Genomic DNA, 15,322 nt, shown 5'->3' on the forward strand with positions numbered 1-15,322 from the left:
CGATTTGAATGTCACCACTTCGCTGCTTCTCTTGGATGTAGTGGTGGCGCACGTCGATGTGTTTGGTGCGCGGGTTGTAACCAAATCCTGTAGCTAATTTTTGGGCGCTTTGGTTGTCGTTGAATATACGGATCGAGTCGCAACCTCTCCCAATGCTGGTTAAGAGACTCCTTAAGTATATGGCCTCTTTGACTGCTTCGGACATGGCTAGATACTCCGATTCCGTGCTCGAAAGTGCCACAGTTCGCTGTTTTCGGGCTTCCCAACATATAGCTGCGCCCGACAACACAAACGCTTGTCCAGAGTAGGAGCGTCTATCGCTGAGGTTGGCTCCCCAGTCGGCGTCGGCCACACCGTACAGATCTTCCTTGCTCGGAAGGTATAACAGCCCCAGTCCTTTTGTCCCAGACAGATACCGTAGGACGCGTTTCGCTGCTTTCCAGTGTTCCCCATTGTAATTCGCGTTGAACTGGCTCAGAAAACTGACAGCAAACGTAATGTCAGGACGGGTGGAAACTGGTCTCTGTGCGTAACCTTTGGCCACCAAACGCACTTTTTTCTTGTACTCATTGCTTCCAGTATCCTTCGTGCGGAAAACCATTCTGTTGCCGATCGTCTTTCGGTCATCTGGTTGCTCCACGATGTCCCACGTTTTATTTTTCAGATGCGCCATAAATTCGTCTTCGATCGCCTTTATCCAGTTATCCGCATCGTCCGAGCTTTTCGCTTCTGCAATATTTACAGGATCGTCAAATAATGCGTTGGCTATCTCACACTCTTCGTAAGGTTCGTCGCTTTCCAATTCCCCGCTGTCCGCGTCGTCTGCATTGTTCTGTTCTGCATTCGGTTGTTGATAAATTTTTCGTGGCCTGCCACGGAATCCGCTTCGAAGTGTCTTCGGGCGCCCTCTGCCACGGCGTTGCGTCGAAATAGTGGGTTCTTGTGGAGAATCCACCAACGGATCCGCCTCAAGATCATCTTGCCTGATTTTTGTGGTCGTCATCTCGATGCTAATCTCTTCTGAGTTGGGCTCCGTATAAAATTCTTCAAAATTGGTATTGAAACCTGGAAGACTCAGAAATTTTACGTCATTAGAAATTATTACTTTTCGCCTTTCCGGTACATAAAGTCGATATGCCTTTGAGGTAGCTGCGTATCCAACCAAGATGCATTCAATTGATCTGGAATCAAATTTTCCTTTGTTGACGCCCTTTTCGAGCGCAAATGCCTTGGTGCCGAATGCTCTCAGGTGTGCCACTGTCGCAGTTTTCCTTGTCCAGTACGTATAGGGAATATCTCCTGACAAGCCTGCTGTTGGACATCGGTTACGTATGTAGCACGCTGTGTTCACGGCTTCAGCCCAAAAAATTGCAGGTGCTCCTGCTTGCCTCATCATGCATCTGGCCATCTCGACTAGCGTCCTGTTTTTCCTCTCTGCTAGGCCGTTTTGTTGGGGGGTATGTGGTGCACTTAGTCTTCGTTTAATCCCGTTCTTTGCTAGGTAAGCGTCGAATTCCTTGTTACAGTACTCCGTTCCATTGTCAGATTGTAGCATCTTTATTTTCTTTCCAGTATAGTTTTCAGCGGCGGCCTTATAATCGACGAAAGCTTTAAACACGTCAGATTTCTGTTTAATGAACGTAACTTCGCAATATCTGGAGTAATCATCAATAAATGTTACGTAGTACTTGCATCCGCCCATGGATTCTTTTCGCATGGGCCCGCACACGTCGCTGTGTACTACTTCCAGTAGTTCAGCTGTTCTGCTTCCAGGGGAGCTTTTGTACGAATTCGCCGCATGTTTTTCGCTCACACAGATTTCGCACTCCGACATTTTTTCGTTTTCTTTTATATTCATTCCGTGCACTTTACCTTCATTTGCCATGCTTTTTAGATCTCTTTCGTTCAAGTGTCCCATTCGATAATGCCATCCGTCGATGTTGCTCAAGTTGATTTTCTCGATGATATTTGATTGATGTTCTACGCTGTCCAAATAATACAGGTTTCCGCGCCTTTGTGCGCGTAACCAAATTTCTTTGTTGCCCTTCACGATTACAGCCTCGTCTTTCCTGAAGTGTACCTCGTATCCCTTATCCGTAATCTTTGATATTGACAGCAAGCTCTGCCTGAGATCGGGAACGTAATGCACGTCTGTGAGAGTAACGTTTTTCTTCTCTCCTTTGTCGTCGACTGCGATTTTAATTTCACCCACACCACTTATAGTTGTCGTCTCGTCGTTGGCCAAATGTAAAGTTTTCTTTATTTCCTTTATGTTTTCAAATAAATTCGTGTTTGAACTCATGTGCGCTGTACAACCGCTGTCTAAGCACCAAACGCCAGCTTTATTCGCGCAGAAATTTGCCTGGCATGCGAATGTCGATTCCTCTGCTCTCTTTGCTCTCTCTCTATGATCGGGCTCTTCGCCCTTTCCATTCGTTTTATTCCAGCAGTTTTTGGATATGTGCCCGACTTTGTTACAGTTAAAGCATTTTCTAGTCTCTTTGTTTCTAGTTTGCTTTCCACTCCGGTCCTTGCGACGTTTCGCGAACATTGCGTTTTGTTCATCTGGCACGTGCCTATTTTTTCTGGCTTCGGCCTCTTCTAATATTTTGACTCTTAAGAATTCTGGGCGTGGTAAGTCATCCCTTGCTTCCATCGCGCATCTAAACGTTTCGAAGGTGTCTGGCAGACTGTAGAGTAAAATAATGGACAATAAGTCGTCTCCGATTGCTACGCCGATTTCCCTTAATTTCTTAACGGCTTCAAATGTTTCGTTTATGTGCTCTCGTATATTGCCGCCTTCACACAGGCGCGACAATATCAGCTTCTTTAGAAGAGCTGCTTTTCGCACTGGTCCTCTCGTCATAAAACTTTCCTGTAGTTTTAGCCAACAGCGTTTAGCTGTGTTACATCCCTCGATCAAAGCCAATTCTGAGGGGCTGACGGATAGTAAGATATCTGCACGCGCTTTTTCGTCGTACGTTTTCCATACGGCGGAGTCAGCAGCCGATGTGCTTCCACTTCCACTAGGGCAATCCTTCGTACCGTCCACGTATTGCCACAGGTCGTTTTTCACGAGCACTGCCCGCATTTGAACTTTCCACGTGTCATAGTTATCCGCACAAAGCGGCTCAATTTTTATAAACGCGCCGGACATTTTTCGCGACCAAAACTAACTATGACGGCCTTCAGGTGAAGTGTTATTTTATTGCGCGGGTATATGGTCTGGGCCCATAACCTGAAGCAGCGAATGAAACAAACACGTGGACTTGTAGGTTAAAGAATAAATGCTCTTTTATTGTCTAAGGGCCGCTTTCTCGAGTCCCTGTCAAAGTCCCTGATAGCTATCTGTTCGAAAAACTTAAAGACCAGATAAACTGTTCGTAAAAGCAAATCCGCTTTCTCGACTGCTTTAATTTATCTGAACGAGAAACAATTACAGAGTGCTGTTAACGCACTGTAACGTGCAAAAAATGGCATGCTTCGATTATTTCATCAGCTGTTTGGGTATAATTCAAAGGAAAAGTCAACTGTGATTTCGTTTTTTCTTCAGAGTTGGCTTTGGGAAATCAGCTGTCATTCTATCGAGTCGAAAACGCTTAACAGGGACTCCGAGTCCCTGTCAAAGTTAGCTCTCACATTTATGCTCGAGAAAGCCAAAATGCCTTAGCAGGGACATTATCTGTTCGAGAAATGTTAGCCGGCACTCGAGAAACCGGCCCTAAGTATATTTAAACTGTTGGTACATAACTCGCGTGATCTGCGGCTTGAAGCTGACTGACTGCAAAAAGGGTTAGAGTCGCGCTTATCTACGCTTCTTTAGATTATAAATGATGAAAGAGAGATAAGCCGTTACTTTTAAGCTTTTACATATGATTCTAATCTCTTTATGATATTGGGCATATAGAACTGATCATATCATTTACATTTGTTGCTTTGATTAATATTACTTAGTTTCAACAATATACTATTTGGTAAATAAGTGAACATCATAACAGTATTTCGGCGAAATAATTTTATTTTTTAAGTTATGGTTTTTTATGCTTATTTATTTTATTGATTTATTATCCCGTATGATTTAAGACTATGACTTTTTGATTAACATCGGTCACTTTCGACAAATTTTAAAAAATACCCTCTGCTAAATCGAAAATAAACCAGTGTTTAAAGAACTGTCTGAATTTTCATTTAGCCTGCTTTTGCTTTTGCTGCTGCTTCTGAAAAAGTCGGCAGTCGCAGTCGAAGCAAAAGCCAAATCTGAGAACTGCCGACCTTCGAAGCAATAGCAAGTCGTTGCTTTCTGATTTTTAGCTGCTCCTGTGCTACTGCAGCATTTTAAGCACTGAAATAAGCTATACGGCGCTGTTCTATAGAACTATAAATATATAAAAGTTTAGTTTTGACATCCGAAAGTTTCACACGGATTCGAATTTCCCAGACGTATTCCCAGAATCACAACTAAATGAACGGATTTTCTTTTATTTTTTTCTCACTTGGAAAAAATTTAAAAATTATTATACCCGTTACTCGTAAAGTAAAAGGGTATATTGTATTCATGCAAAAGTATGTAACAGCTAGGAGGAAGCGTTTCCCATAAAGTATATATATTCTTGATCAGGGTCACTAGCCGAGTCGATCTAGCCATGTCCGTCTGACCGTCTGTCTGTCCGTCTGTCTGTCTGTCTGTCTGTATGAACGCTGAGATCTCGGAAACTACAAAAGCTCAAAGGCTGAGATTTCCCACAAATATTCTTGGGCTTCCTACGCTGCACAAGTTTACTTCAGCGGAGCGCCACGCCCCCTTCAACACCCACAATCGCCCACTAACGACTTTAAAATGTGTCTGGCACCCACAGCACGCCTAAAAACCGAAATTAGTTTTACAACTTCTACTTAAAGATACAACTTTAAGCAAACTAATAAGACCAACAGCTCAAAAATCAACCAAGGGTTCCATTTTATATAGATTTTTCAAGTTGGAAAAAAAGGGTATTACAGCCCTGTTAAGGCCCTGTTGTCTCAGTTAACAGCTGTAAACGGCCAAAAAATGACCGTTGTCCCAAACTTCAAATATTCATATAAAATTCATTTGCTGGTGGATTCTTATGATCATTAGCTTGTTTATTTTTTCAAAGTACCATCTACCAGAAGAGGCTGTAAAACTAATTTCGGTTTTTAGGCGTGTATTTTTATTTGATTTTTTTTTGCATTTTTGTCAACTTTTTTAACTTTGACAAGGTGCAGCTTCTAAACTAATGACTGGAACTCAATGCTGTGTATAGGAAAGTTAAAGGGATCACTAGCCGAGTCGATCTAGCCATGTCCGTCTGTCTGTCCGTCTGTCTGTCTGTATGAACGCTGAGATCTCGGAAACTATAAAAGCTAGAAGATTGACATTTTGCATGCAGATTCTAGGAGTTCCTACGCAGCGCAAGTTTGTTTCAAAAGGGTGCCACGCCCCCTCTAACGCCCACAAAGTTTTTAAATCGGACCATTCGTTAAAAAGTTACGGGGGCGTGGCGCCCTTTTGAAACAAACTAGTTTCTTCTTAAAAACTACCTACAACAAAAAAATGTAACTACAAAGATTAACCTTATGATGTTTTTTTTACATATTTAATTGCCTTTAACAATACCTCATCAAAAGATATTCCGAATTTTAGCTATTTATAGCTGTTTTACCGTTAAACTAGCGAGTTTTTCCAAAAGTGGTAGAACAAAAGTTTTTTATATCGATGTGATGAACGTCATATCAAATTTTCAAAACTTAAAAAACATGTTTTGGACAAACTGACAAACTGACAAACTGACAAACAGAATTAAATTTTCATTTTGGGAAGACGTAGAAAATCTTATTTTGGCTATAACTTTTGAACGGAGCGTCGGATTTTATCATATGACCCCTCATTCGATGGGTATTTTTAATAGGAACACAAATAAAGCATTGCGAGGGGGCATTTATCCCCACCGGCCCCAACAGCTCCAAATTTCGAAATTTGCACTTTCTCACTTTCACTGCTCTCTCTCCCAAGCCAATTGATTTTCAGTCTTGGTATGCAATCCTTTAAGTTTTTGCAATACCTTTCGATTGGTGTATTACTCATTACGATCGGACTATCACAGTAGATTTTCATTTCTTCGTGTATATATAGTAGTCGCCTTCGCACACTCTCCTGGTGCGCTTCGTCACTACATGGACTGCCGTCCATAGTGATCATCAGTGTCAGTAAAAGCAAGGTAATAGTCTAGAAGAGCGGCCTGAGCACCAAAAACCGCGAAAAAATTACCCTCGATGGACCGCGATTTCTCTTGTAATTGCATTTCAAAGTTGCGTGTTTTGCTATAAAAACAAAGTAGGATTTTGAGGTGTTTTGTGTCATTTTGCTATAAAAACAATGAGCATTTTCTAGGAATTTATGGGTTTGCTATAAAAAACAAGTAGGCTTTTTTTGCTTAATCAGAAATGGCACTTTTGATTTTTGTTTACTATGGATTCCTGCAACGGGTGCACTATTTCTTATAAAGACTTTCTTGCCATGGACGAAGAAGAAGTGTTTGCATTTCTGCAGAGACATGGAGTTGTTCTAAAGAGCAAGGACTTTCCCAACTGCAGTAAGCCCGCAACATTGTCTTTCAATGCGAAGAGACCGATTAGTACGCCATTTTGGAGGTGCCGCAGGATGATAAGTAATCATCAACAGAAACGGAAATTAAGAAAAGTTCAATGCTCCTTTAAGGTAACAATTGTTTAATTTGAAAAAAATATTGCTTTAAATTATATTTGTAAGGAATCCGCCATCAAACGGACATTCTTCAGCAAGTCCCACGTTGGCATTGAACAGGCCTGTAATTTTGTGGCTTGGGAGATGAAGGGTTCAACAATCTCATTCCTTCGGGAGGAACTAGGCTGGTCTTAACAGACGGTGGTTGACTGGAGTAATTTTCTTCGGGAAATTTATCTTAGCTGGACGAAGAAGAACGCAAAACAAATAATAGGTGGAGACGGTTTAACCGTCGAAATTGACGAAACCAAAATTGGCCGGCGCAAGTATAATTGCGGTCGCGTGGTGGATGACCAGTGGGTTTTCGGAGGAATTTGCAGAGAAACCGGTGACTTTTTTTTGGTGCCTGTGGAGGACCGTAGCCAGGAAACGCTCCTTCCAATTATAGAGGCCAACATCGCCAATGGAACCAGAATTATATCCGACTGCTGGAAGTCATACAATGGTTTAAAGGATGCGAACTACTCTCACATGACCGTTAATCACTCAGTAAACTTCGTCGACCCTGAAACGGGAGCCAATACACAGCGAATAGAGAGACTATGGCGTGATCTAAAGGAGAACATTCCCCACTATGGCCGGAAAACGGAGCACTACCAAGGGTACCTAGCGCGATTCACTTTTTTGAAAAGGCACCCAAACCACACCTCAAGATTCCATGCAATTTTCTCAGCAATGGGCGAATTGTTTAATCCTGAACGCGATGTTAGTATTTAAAAAGAGATGGGAAATGCTAAAAAAGCGCCAAAGGCAAAAAAATTTAAAAAAAAAAATCGCGCGATTTTTGTACCACTAACCAGCATTTTTTATAAATAAATATTTACTGTCCAATCATTAACCATAGTTTAATATAGCATTTTATTTACTATTACAAATGAGTTACAAGTATAAGGAGGTACTGAACTAAAAACTCTCGTAATTGGCTTTGATAAAGACTAAGGTTGATCCTCCTCGGATTGCGATTTCTTAAGATTCATCTTAAAAATGTATATGTTGGTCATCCATGGTCGCCCAAGCTCTTAAGAAATCACGGTCCATCGAGGATATTAATGCGCGGTTGTGGGGTCTGGCCTGCTATAAAAACAATTTCACATTTTTGTCGAATTTTTTCGAATGCTTATTATTTTGACAACAAACGGAAAGCCCATATGTTTTTTATAGCAAAATGACACAAAACACCTCAAAATCCTAGAAAATCCTACTTTGTTTTTATAGCAAAACACGCAACTTTGAAATGCAATTACAAGAGAACAATGCATTTCCGCAAATAATCTTCTGCACGTAAATTCCTAAGAAATCGCGGTCCATCGAGGGTAATTTTTTCGCGGTTTTTGGTGCTCAGGCCGCTCTTCTAGACTATTACCTTTTTCTTCAAGCAAGGATGGCCAAAAGGTCTTTTGTTGATGCTAAGAGAAACATACTTTAAACCAGGGACCGAAAATAATGATTATTTTGTTTGAGTAAAAAATAAAAATCACCATTTAATAATTATTTTGTGAGCAAAAAAAAAATATCGCTCAGAAATAATGATTATTTTGTGAGCGATATTATTTCGCTTAAAATATCACTCAAAGTATGATTGCAGCCGTCCTACGCGGTATTTTACAATTATTTAAATTGACACTTGTAGGTAGAACCACGAAGCACATATCCAGCTAAGTAAAAAATACATTTTCTTTGTATAAACCGCTTAAAAAGCGGTTGACTTTTGTATAAAAAAATTTTTCTGTGGGAATCGGAACTCGTGCTTACAGCACGGGGGACCAACACCCTAACACCCAGCCCACATGTCGGGCTAATATATAAATGACATAAAGTCCTAAGGTTGCTACAACTTTTTGTATTTATGCATACCTCTTGTAAACAAATAACCGCGTTTTTAAAAGTTTATACGAAGAAAATACATTATTTTATTAACTCAATATGTGCTCCGAGGCTCTAACTACAAGTACAACTTTTTATTTTTTTTCGCTTACAAATAATCATTAAATTAATTTTAATTTTTTCATTTATAATGATTACGGTTCCTGCTTTAAACAAATATTTCGAAACAGCTGCAATAGCATAAGTTCATATTTAAAAGTTACAGGCAGTCAATTCCCGTTACTCAGCTAAAGGGAGTGCGAGGAAGATGGAGATATTAAACTTTGATCGGGCATAACTTTTTTACGAATGGTCCGATTTGAAACATTTCTTCTACATTTTGGTAGGTATAAATAAACACAACCAAATAACATTTATACTTCTCCAAAATTTGGGCGTTAGAGGGGGCGTGGCACTCGGCTGAAATAATCTAGCGCTGCGTAGGAAGCCAAAGAATATGTGTGGGTAATCCCAACTTTCTAGCTTTTGTAGTTTTCGAAATCACAGCGTTCATACGGACGGACAGACAGACATGGCTATATCGACTCGGCTAGTGACCCTGATCAAACGCTCCCTTCTTTATGTTACACACTTTTGCCAGAATACAATATATACGTAACATCTACCTATTCTACCACTTTTTAAAGTTACCTTACCGTTATATATTACTTAAGTGTTACTATAATATGCTTAAATTTTAAAAAATTATGTTGGTCAATTCTTTAAATCTATTTTTTAGAATTGTAATTTATTTTGAATTAAATACAGATGGCACATAAATATTAATATCACCTAATTTTACAAAAACAGGAATCTTTGCCTATCTAAATTATCTAACGCCGAAGTCACGCTTGGAGGTGCTTGATTTGTTGGTTACCGGCTTGAAGAGATTAGAGTACCGTGGTTATGACTCTACTGGAGTGGCAATCGACTCACCGGATAATAAGAATATCGTGATGGTCAAGCGTACGGGAAAGGTCAAAGTCCTTGAAGAGGCGATTCAGGAGCGTAAGTATTGATACATTTTCAATTGCGGTAAAAAAAATAGCGCCGATGTGTAGACAGTTTTTATTTTTGCTATAAAATGGGTAATTTTTGCATTCTTTTTTTCTGTTTTTGGTAATAACTTATTAATAACTAATAAGTAGTTTTACATAGTAATACATACATATATGTACTCACTAAAATAAGTGTTACAATGCTTGGAGCTTTCGATTTTTATTGAAGCAAAGTAGAGCGGCAGCCAAAATAGCACAATTATCGGTTCTTTAATAAAAACTTTACTTGTTCGAAAATTTTTCCTGTTTTTATTTATTTTTTGGTTGGATTGAAGAATAGTGCCGTTAATTGATTCGCCAAAGAAAATAATAAATTTCACTAATAAATTTGAATTCGTTACGATTGTCTTCGTGTTTATACCCTTGCAGAGGGTTTAAAAATGCATCGTAGAAGAAAATATTTTTATTTAATTTTTAAACGCTGTTCACAAATGAAGATTTTTAAAATTTGCTATGACTTTAAAATTTTGAATGCGCCTACCTACTCTTGTGGTTGAGTTGGATTGAATTTTCCAAAACGACCGAATAAAAGAGACAATTAACTATTAAATTCCGAAAAGATTACCAAAATTGGTTGACCATGTTTGCAACGCAGTGAAGGAGACGTTTCCGACCACATAAAGTATATATATTCTTGATCAGCATCAATAGCCGAGTCCATCTAACATTGTCCGTCTGTCCGTTTCTATGCGAACTAGTCCCTCAGCTTTAAAGCTATCGCGATGAAATCTTCCTTAAAGTCTTCTTTCTATTGCAGGTAGTACATATGTCGGAACGAGCCGGATCGGACCACTATATCTTATGGCTCCCATAGGAATAATCAAAAAAAATAATAGAAAAACCATTGTAACTTTGTAGAAAGTAGGCGTTTTGATTTTTGACAATGTAAAAACAACATTTTAAGTAGGCATACCTGCAAGGGTATATAAACATCGGCTGCCCGAAGTTAACTTTCTTGTTTTTGCATTATTTCCTTAATATATATAAACATTTTTATTATATTTCAGTATATTTCAGTCAGAAGTTTGCAACGCAGTGAAGGAATTGTTTATATATTCTTGATCAGCATCACTAGACGAGTCGATCTCCCATAGGGAAAATCGGAAAATCCGATTTTCGATTTTAATTTTATCAAAATTGAACTACTACATCATATAGCTTCCATAGGAACGATCGAAAAATTAATGAGAAATAATATGCAATTTAACATTTTTGCGTTTGTAAATTAATAGAAATGATCTGCGAGGGTATATAAGCTTCAGCTCGCCGAAGCTATCTTCCTTTCTTGTTAAATATTTGTTTTTAATTTTTTTTTTAAATTGTATTTATTAAGAAAGAAATTGACAAAATGTAACACAAAATATTTTTGTTATATTTGTATTTTATTTAACATATTCAAAAAGTGTTTTAAAAATATTTTATTATTAAATGGAAATAAAAATTAAATCAGTAATTTTTTAATTGATTAAAAAACAAGAGAGAACGCTATAGTCGGGTTGTTGTCCCGACTATCTAATACCCGTCACTCAGCTAAAGGGAGTGCGAACGCTATTGCGGGTTGGTGTCCCGACTAATAATCGTAACTCAGCCAAAGGGAGTGCGAGGGAGATAGATATATAATTTTTGATTGCGTATAACTTTTTAATGAATGGTCCGATTTGAAAAATGTCTTCTACATTTCGATAGGTATAAATATACACAACAATATTGCATTTATACTTCTCGGAAATCTTTAAAGATGTGGGCGCAGGACCCATTTTAAAATCGTTAGTGGGCGATTGTGGGCGTTAGAGGGGGCGTGGCGCTCGGCTAAAATAAACTTGCGCTGCGTAGGAAGCCAAAGAATATGTGTGGGAAATCTCAACCTTCTAGCTTTTGTAGTTTCTGAGATCTCAGCGTTCATACAGACGGACAGACGGACAGACGGACAGACGGACAGACAGACAGACAGACAGACAGACAGACGGACAGACGGACATGGCTAGATCGACTCGGCTAGTGACCCTGATCAAGAATATATATACTTTATGGGGTCGGAAACGCTTCCTTCTAGCTGTTACATACTTTTGCACGAATCTAGTATACCCTTTTACTCTACGAGTAACGGGTATAACAAGAAAGGAAGATAGCTTTGGCAAGCCGAAGCTTATATACCCTTGCAGATCATTCTATTAATTTACAAATCGCAAAATGTTACATTTCCTATTATTTCACATTAATTTTTCGATCGTTTCTATTGCAGATATAGTAGTTCGATCTTATTAAAACCGAAATTCGGAAATATTTAAAATAGTCATATCCCAGAGTAGAAGGGAATGTAATAAAAATCAACAAAGATATCATTTTTATACCCGTTACTCGTAGAGTAAAAGGGTATACTAGATTCGTGCAAAAGTATGTAACAGCTAGAAGGAAGCGTTTCCGACCCCATAAAGTATATATATTCTTGATCAGGGTCACTAGCCGAGTCGATCTAGCCATGTCCGTCTGTCCGTCTGTCTGTCTGTCTGTCTGTCTGTCTGTCCGTCTGTCCGTCTGTCCGTCTGTCCGTCTGTATGAACGCTGAGATCTCAGAAACTACAAAAGCTAGAAGGTTGAGATTTCCCACACATATTCTTTGGCTTCCTACGCAGCGCAAGTTTATTTTAGCCGAGCGCCACGCCCCCTCTAACGCCCACAATCGCCCACTAACGATTTTAAAATGGGTCCTGCGCCCACATCTTTAAAGATTTCCGAGAAGTATAAATGCAATATTGTTGTGTATATTTATACCTATCGAAATGTAGAAGACATTTTTCAAATCGGACCATTCATTAAAAAGTTATACGCAATCAAAAATTATATATCTATCTCCCTCGCACTCCCTTTGGCTGAGTTACGATTATTAGTCGGGACACCAACCCGCAATAGCGTTCGCACTCCCTTTAGCTGAGTGACGGGTATTAGATAGTCGGGACAACAACCCGACTATAGCGTTCTCTCTTGTTTTCCTATTAATTTCCCGTTAATTTTTAGACCGTTCCTATGGCAGCTATATGTTATAGTGATCCGAGTTTTAAAATATTTAATTCGAAATTCAGAAAAATATAAAAAATATTATTCCCAAGAGTAGAAGGTAATATTTGAAAACACACCGAAGCTAGAATTTTTTAACGTTTTTTCCCGATCCTTCCTATGGGAGCTATATGATATGGTTGTCCTATCCGATCGGTTTCGACATATATACTACCTGCAATAGAAAGAAGACTTTTGGAAAAGTTGCATCCCGATAGCTCAAAAACTGAGAGACTAGACGGACAGTCGGACATGGCTAGATCGACTCGTCTAGTGATGCTGATCAAGAATATATAATACTTTATAGAGTCGGAAACGTCTCCTTCACTGCGTTGCAAACTTCTGACTGAAATCATAATACCCTCTGCAAGGCACTATGGGTCATTTGACCTGTTTTTTTGGCATTAATTAATAATTCCAAAACAAAGCAACTTTTTTGAGTTTGGTTTTTTGAAATATGTTTATAATAATTAAATACATCTTTTTGAGCAAAAATTAAACACTATAATAAATTTATTCAAAAAAATAACTTTTTTTCTTAAACCTACAAAAAAAATGTTTCTTTTATGGTTTCTAATAATGAAGAAACATATTAAAACAAACAAAAAAACATTTTTTTTAAAACTTTCTTCTTTGAAGAGATATTGACTTTTTCCTGTAAAATCCGACATTTTTGTATGCCAAATACTGGACATGCCGTATAAAAAAATATTTTCCATTAAAATAAGACGCGGAATTTTTTTTAAATCAAATATAATGTTATGGCGAAGACTTTTGCATTAAATTTATTTAACATTTCATCTTACAAAACAAGAAGAAGACAAATAAAGTGTTAATTTGACCATTTTTGGCAGTGCCGTAAAAATTGAATTTCTCTTAAAGTCGCAAAAAATGCACATTAAGACTGGATGTCCCAAATCGAGAATTGACCCCCCTTTAAAATAATCCAACCCAGGCTCAACAAATTTCAACATTTTTTCTAATCTCTATTCAAAGTTGAACTTTCTTTTTCCAAACCTATTAAGAGAGACTACTTGGTATATGAAGCCATTGCTACAAATACACTCACGAAATAAGCATCACAGTAGTATTAACATAAAGTAAGAGCAGTTTTAATGAATATCGATTTCAAGTTTTATGGTTCTACGTCTTGTCGTTAAAGAGATATTAATTTATATATGCACTGCAAAATCAAGCAAAGTATAAACACTTTGTGTTCGCTTGCTGCGCCTGACAGCTGTTATTTTAACATTTAAAATATGTTAACTTAACATTTGCGGAGTGTAACATTTCATTTTGATCTCTTCTTAATACGTTTCCAATAATGTTTCAAAAATTTGAATACTTGTAAAAAACATATTTATGCCAAAAAAACAGGTCGAATTCCCCATAGTGCAAGGGTATAATGACTTTTTACTTATTGTCATTCAGAAATCACTGTGGCCAGCCACGTAGTGACGAAGCGCACCAGGAGCGTGTGCGTAGACGACTACTATTATAAAGCCGCAGAATTGAAAATCTGCTGCTATGGTCCGATCATAATGAGTGATACACCAATCGAAAGAAATCGCAAAAACTAACAGGATTGCATACAAAGACTTAATCAATTTCAATTGATTTGGGAGAGAGAGTGTTAAAATTGTGAAAGTGAAAATTTTGAAAACTGGAGCTCGGCTGAAATAAACTAGCGCTGCGTAGGAAGCCAAAGAATATGTGTGGGTAATCCCAACTTTCTAGCTTTTGTAGTTTTCGAAATCACAGCGTTCATACGGACGGACAGACAGACATGGCTATATCGACTCGGCTAGTAACCCTGATCAAGAATATATATATACTTTATAGGGTCAAAAACGCCTCCTTCTCTCTGTTACATACTTTTGCACGAATACAATATACCCTTTTAATCTACAAGTAAAATAAGATAAAATAAAAATAAAAAAATACAAAACAAATTTAATATTCTACTTTGCCCTTATCCTAATTATTCGTTGTATATACATAGATTTCAGCGCAGGCGACTACAGTGAGCCCGTTATGACCCACATTGGCATTGCCCACACTCGATGGGCCACCCATGGCGTTCCTTGCGAAAGAAACTCCCACCCCCATCGTTCTGACGACGGAAACGGGTTCGTCGTAGTCCACAACGGTATTATCACAAACTACAACGATGTGAAGACCTTTTTGGCAAAGCGTGGCTACGAGTTCGAGTCGGACACGGACACAGAAGTATTCGCAAAGCTGGTACACCATCTTTGGAAAACCCATCCCACCTACTCGTTTCGCGAGCTGGTCGAGCAGGCCATCCTCCAAGTGGAAGGCGCCTTTGCCATTGCCGTGAAGTCCAAGCATTTTCCCGGAGAATGTGTGGCCTCGCGGCGTAGTTCACCACTGCTGGTCGGAATCAAGACAAAGACGCGTCTTGCCACAGACCACATTCCCATTCTGTACGGAAAAGGTAAGCTGTCGAATGAGTCTTCAACTATTGCTGCTTCCGCAAATGCAGTTTCTTTACCAACCATATCCTTTGTCTTCTATCTATATGTAAATAACTGTCTGGGTGTCG

General features: G+C 38.7%; 1 protein-coding gene across 8 annotated transcripts in view; it reads left to right on the plus strand.

The window, feature by feature from the left end:
• Gfat1 (Glutamine:fructose-6-phosphate aminotransferase 1) overlaps window positions 1-15,322 on the plus strand; it is a 37,768-nt gene that overhangs the window by 16,065 nt on the left and 6,381 nt on the right. For all 8 annotated transcript variants that reach the window (XM_044394706.2, XM_044394711.2, XM_044394708.2 and 5 more), the window contains exons 3-4: window positions 9,455-9,652; window positions 14,759-15,214. In XM_044394706.2, coding sequence (XP_044250641.1) covers window positions 9,455-9,652; window positions 14,759-15,214 — 654 coding nt within the window. The remainder of the gene's footprint in view (window positions 1-9,454; window positions 9,653-14,758; window positions 15,215-15,322) is intronic.

This window comes from Drosophila takahashii, chromosome 3R (genome assembly GCF_030179915.1).
Source record: "Drosophila takahashii strain IR98-3 E-12201 chromosome 3R, DtakHiC1v2, whole genome shotgun sequence".
Lineage (NCBI taxonomy): Eukaryota > Metazoa > Arthropoda > Insecta > Diptera > Drosophilidae > Drosophila > Drosophila takahashii.